Source organism: Protopterus annectens, chromosome 1.part0, assembly GCF_019279795.1.
Source record: "Protopterus annectens isolate FY-2018-M chromosome 1.part0, PAN1.0, whole genome shotgun sequence".
Taxonomy (NCBI): domain Eukaryota; kingdom Metazoa; phylum Chordata; order Ceratodontiformes; family Protopteridae; genus Protopterus; species Protopterus annectens.
Window position 1 is genome coordinate 1,516,740,343 of NC_056725.1, and position 6,000 is coordinate 1,516,746,342.

General features: G+C 39.1%; 1 protein-coding gene across 1 annotated transcript in view; it reads left to right on the top strand.

The window, feature by feature from the left end:
- WDR27 (WD repeat domain 27) overlaps positions 1–5,708 on the top strand; it is a 2,477,832-nt gene extending 2,472,124 nt beyond the window's left edge. The window contains exons 24-25 of the mRNA XM_044072816.1: positions 5,469–5,567; positions 5,649–5,708. Coding sequence (XP_043928751.1) covers positions 5,469–5,567; positions 5,649–5,708 — 159 coding nt within the window. The remainder of the gene's footprint in view (positions 1–5,468; positions 5,568–5,648) is intronic.
- Positions 5,709–6,000: the final 292 nt, after the last annotated feature.

The window sequence follows — 6,000 nt, forward strand, 5'->3', positions numbered from 1 at the left end:
CACATACTACTTGGACAAAACAAAAACCTTCACGAAAGCCAACCAGCTATTTATTTCCTATGAAGCAAAAAAAGGCAGAGAAGTGTCAAAACAGGTAATTTCAAAATTCTTGCCTCAAGCTATTTATTTCTGTTATTCTTGCCATAACAAATCACTTCCAGGCAGGGTCAGGGCTCATTCTACAAGGGCTTTAGTTTCTTCTGTGGCTTTTTGGAAATGAGTGGAGTCTGGAAGTGTCATAGAGGCAGCAACTTCTTTCTCTGTGCAAACCTTTATAAATCCTTACAAGCTGTACATGCTGGATTATTTTTTTCTGATCCGGAGCAGGTTTTGCTTGAACTATTCTCTATGGGCTCCTGCATTCTCAACCATCTTCTACCCCCCTGTCTTTCTAAACTCTGGTAATCTACACATACAGCTTAAGTTACTGAAACAGTGATCTAATAATGAGCACAGTACAGCTGTGTAAGTAAACTTTCTACCATAGTAGACATTTGAATAGATCAGTATTGAAGTAGCCATTTCTTCCCTCTATTGCCCTTTTAGGGGATGTTTTTCATCAGGTTGTGAACATTTTCATTTTTTCTTTTTTCCTAGCATATACCTGACTTTCAGGGCTCTATTCTACAGTTTTTCTGGGAGGAGAAAGCACTGAAGCATTTGATGTCCAAACCACTGATGTTATGGATTTGTCCTCATATTCTTGGCAGAATATGTTTTATTTATTTTTATTTATTTTACATTTGTTAACCGGGGGTGTCTGACTGAGCCGTAAAGGCCCTTTTTCAGCAGAGGCCCGGGGAGAAAAGCTCCACAAAGAAAAATTACAGACACATTTAGTTTTTAGACATGATCAGTATACACACAAATTACAGGAGACATGTTTTTACAGTGGTATGCAGCACATAAACAGTTACAGTGGAGAGAATAAACAAAAAAATATTAATTTTAAAAATAAAGGTAATTAATAGATTTGTGTTGTACAGCTGAAATTTGGAACATAGGTAGAATACATACATAGTACACAGATACAGTACATACATTGTAGATTAGCCAGTGTTTGTGAGTAAGATTGAAAACTATTATCAAGTGCTCTAGATTTTGTATGTATGTGTTATCCGCTTTCACTAGCCTGGGGAGCAATCATGGCACTGCCAACTTTCCTTGAGATGTTGCCTGATGAGGTCTTTAAAGGAGGCTTTGGATGATGTGTTTTGAATGCTTGTAGGGACAGAGTTCCATTTTTTAGCCACTGAACTACTATATAGTGCATCTCCAAAGCTATTGTAGCTGTTGGTGACTTCTAGTAGTAGTTTGCTTGATGATCTAAGAGGCCTTTTGGCTGAGTGATGTTGTACTAGGTTTTTGAGGGCAGGACACTTATTGGGGAGGTAATACATAGAATAACAGAGGCAGAGCTGATTGTAGGTTAGGAAGTTGGGCAGTTCAAGCCAGTGGAGCTGTCTCAAAGCAGTACAGTGATGAGTTCTATATGAGCAATTTGCAGCAAAGCTGGCAATTCTGTTATAGCAGGCTTCCATTTTGCTTAGTTCAGTTTTGTTGAGATTAGTCAGAATGGGAGATGCATAGAGTAGGGTGGATAGAAGTTGGGAGCGAGCACTGGCTGATCTTGTGTTGTTGGTAAGAAATGGTTTGATACTGTAGAGCGACCCTAGTTTGGCATGTACTTTTTGAATAGTTAAGTTGAGATGACTATCAAATTTTAGGTGGGAGTCTACGGTTATTCCCAATAGCTTAGCCTGTGCCACTGGAGCAATTGGAGTAGCATTAGTGGAGTAGATAGTGAATTGACTGTTAGTGTTTTTGTTAGAACTGGTTATAATCATAAGCTGCATTTTCTTTGGATTGGGGATAAGTTGGGCTTTGGTAAGGTAGTTTTCAACGTCAGAGAATGCTAGTTGAGTTGTTTGCAGGAGGGTGGGAATGTTTTGTGCAGCACAGATTAAGGTAGTGTCATCTGCATACTGAATTATAGATGCATGCTGTGTGGAGGTCATTTGTGAAGACTGTGAATAGTAGTGGCCATAAGATAGAACCCTGTGGGACTCCTATAGCTATGGGCAGCTGAGGAGAGAGAGAATTTTCCCATTTCACAGCTTGGTACCTGTCACTTAAGTAGCTTTGGAACCAGGTAAGAGTGGAATTTGATAGATGATATTGGTTTAGTTTGTTTAGCAGGATTTGGTGTGAGACTGTGTCAAATGCAGAATATAACCCATACAGCTTAGGTTACTGCAACAGTGATCTATCTGAGCATCTACTGTTATGATAAGCTTACTTAGACGGCTGTACTTTCTTTGAAAACCATGGTTATGTTTCCCTTGCTGCATTTATGGAGGGTAGGGTTGTAAACAGACTTCCTTTTCTAAACTTATAATTCAATTTGGGCTACTGTTTCTGTCTTTCCTTTACTCTTGGTTTTGACCTTGCCTGAAGAATTACTGATTTATAACAGATAATGCTGCAACTACATTTGAAGGATTATTTACTGATGATTAGTCATGATGTTTTCCTAATAAAAAAGATGACCGGTGTCCAGTCACTTGAAAATAGTTATTCCTTTTTATCCCCACTATGTATGGGTATAAATTAGCTTTTGTGTTTTTTATACAGATGTCACACGCTATGCTGCTGTGGCTGGTATTCACAGTCAGCTTGTGAAATAAGCTGATGTTATGTTGTCCTATCTCGCCTTCATTCTTACTGGTTGGGTTCGGAACCGATTTTCGGTTCTGACTCGGCCACATACTAAAGCTTGAGGACTTCCACTGGCTCGTGGCTGTATCCCTAGCCCATCATGCTCTAGTAAAGCTCCCCAGATCTTGTTTGCTAATAACATTAGGTACCTAAGGTATCATCAATACCTATTATGATGACAATGAAGAAGGTCAGACATATACTTGCCAGAGAAAGAACCTCTTACTGGTTGGGTTCTGAACCCAACCAGTAAGAATGAAGGCGAGATGGACAACAAACATGGAATGTTATGGTGAGTACATAACTTCTTTTTTCATAATGATAATGTATGCTTATGCAATACCCCTACTTTCATTCCCAAATTACCAATGCGCATTAACCTTAATCAGTTTATCAGCCTATCTGTATTCTTTCTGCAGTACTCTAACAGAGGGGAACATTTGCTAAACTGTGTAGATGTACACTGCTAGCTAATCTTTTATCTTAATAAAACTAAAAATAATAGAAGGGTTGATCGGGTTTTTGCATCCTTTGCTACAGGTAGAACCAGCCAAAAAATGTTCTAAAGATATCTTATCCAGATGGCTTTCAGACTGTATTACATTTTTTATGATAAATGTAATAAAACCCTACCATATACGTCCTCAGAATTTTTCAGGAATTTGTTAATCATTGATGATATTTGCATGGCTGTAGCATGTGCTTCTGTGCATGCCTTTGTAAGTCACTATAATCTTGATGTGGTTTTAAAGTGCAGGTTTTCCTTTGGTGCTACCACTGCTCGTGGTGTTCCATTGTAATGCACTGAAGAAGAGAAGCTGGGGACTCTGTCCAACTACTGAAAGTGAATGGACTGGCAGAACCCATACTGGAAAAGTTGCAGACTCCAAATCTGACTTCAAACCTGTGACAAGTGGAGTACCACAGGGTTCAGTCCTGGGACTTCTCCTGTTTGGTATCTACTTCTCTGAAGGACAGGCTAACAAAGAAGGCCTTTGGCTAATGAAGTTCACAGATGACTGCAAACTAGGAGCCATAGTCGAGTCCCCAAATGATGTGGACATCCTACAGAAGGGCCTCACTGAGACAGATGCCTGGTGTCAGAGCTATGACCTCAAGCTCAATGCTAAAAAGTGCATTGTCATCCCCTTTGGTAAAAACTCTGTACCCATGAACTACCACATAGGCAGCAGTCTACTTAATGCTGAATGTGTGATAAGAGACCTTGGGACCCAGGTGGACAGTAGTCTCTCCTTTGATAATCACATTGCCACAGTAGTCAGGAAATCCTTCTATGTGGCACACCTCATCACAAAAGGGTTCTCATCTAGGAAAAAAGAGGTCATTGTTCCCCTCTACTCGACACTCATTAGACCCATTATACAGTACAATGCCCCTTTTGGAATGTACCTCACAAGACATCTGCAGCAGCTGGAAAGGCCACAGAAGTACCTCACAAAGAGGATTACTGGCCTCAAACAGATGCGCTACACTGACCATCTCAAAAAACTCCAGCTTTACTCTGTAGCATATTGCCTACTCCGAGGTGATCTCTGCCTAACATATAAAGCTATGTCAAACCCAGAGCTGTTGGACATGCTACACCTAATGAAATCCCAATCCATCCGAGCTACATGCTCTAGAGACCTAAACCTTGTCACCACAATAAACAGGACATGCTGTAGGGATAGATTCCTGTCCCAGAGGTGTCCCATACTCTGGAACAAGCTACCCATCCATGTCAAGCAAAGTTCCTCATTAGCACTGTTCAAGAACAATCTTGATAAGTGGATGGGAAATAGGAAATACACCCCGGGGATCACTTCTGTGGCTCTGCTCGACAGGGGCACAGGAAAATAACTTTCTTGGGTGGAGTAAGCCAGGGAACCTTGTTGGCTAGGCTTACTTAGGCCCATGGGCCGATAACCTAGTACCTACCTATGAACATATGTAAGCTACAAAAGTCTGTGTATGTTAATTTCTATATACCAGGCCACCATCCCCTTAAGCAGAAAAAAAAAAGATTCCATGTGGGGTGATCTGGAGGAATGCCTTGGAGGACCATAAGGTTATTCAAATATTTTAGCTATATTGATAAAAATGTCAAACTTCATCTGGAGTGAAGGGGAGATGTAATGCATTATGGAAGCTAGAGGAGGAGGACAGTATGAAATTAGATGAGTTTTAATAATGCCAAGCAACTGCTGCCTCTGGTATGCCAGTCCTGATTTTGAAGTGAACAGACATGGATCTTGGAGGATGTAAAGTTATGCAAGTGCATAACTTCCATTTAGCATGTGTATGTACTTTGTTAGTTCTGGATATAACCTGTTAATTGGAAACCACATTTTCAATATTTCTTTTTCTCAGAAAATAATGTGTGGCCTGCTGACCCATTGCGTGGTAGTAGTACTTAACTACTGGGGCTTCCTAAGCAGAGTTGATGTTTTGGTGTCTGAAGGGCACATTAATTTACAGAAATGATAGTTTAAATATTGCTGTCTGTTCCTTAACCTTATTGTCTGAAACACTTTGCAAAATATTTAACTAATCATGTTAGGAAAAGCAGCTTTTACATGAATTAGTACTTGAACAGGTTGCTGTTTTCATGACTATGTGAAAATGCATCTTTAGCTGTAGTGGATATTTCTTTCACATGTTTACTTTAAACCTATATTGATACTCTGGTTTATGAATAATAATCTGTACAGTCTGTCAATTAAAACTTTGTAAAATCTCATTTGTTGCAGGCTTACATATATGACATCAATTCAAGTACCTATATCCATAAGCTTACCGGACATAAGGACTCTGTAGTAAGTGTTGCTTTCAGTCCTGCAGAACCTAAGGTAAGGAGAAGCTTCAACTTCCCATTTATCTGTTCAGTTTTAATCAGATGCTAGATCAATTTTGCTTTATTCATCTTGCAGTTATGGGAAAAACATATAGTTAAAGCTAACACACTAGCCAGTAAAATGGCAAAAAAGTAAAAAATATAATAACAAAGTAGCACTACATTGTTGTCAGATAGTTGACATATAGGTAATAGGTGCAAAATAGGCAGATGTCCAGGGAATTGTGTTGTTTTCATTAAACCTGAACTGTATGAATGAGTAAGGACATCTCTAAGCATTTGGACATGATCTACTTTTAACTCTCAGGTTGTAGTTTGTTATACCTGTGATGTATATCTTTACTTTTCAATGTTATAAACATATAAAATAAAATAGGATATAAGAAGTGCTTATCTGCATTTGCTCATTTTTAATTTTACAGCATTGT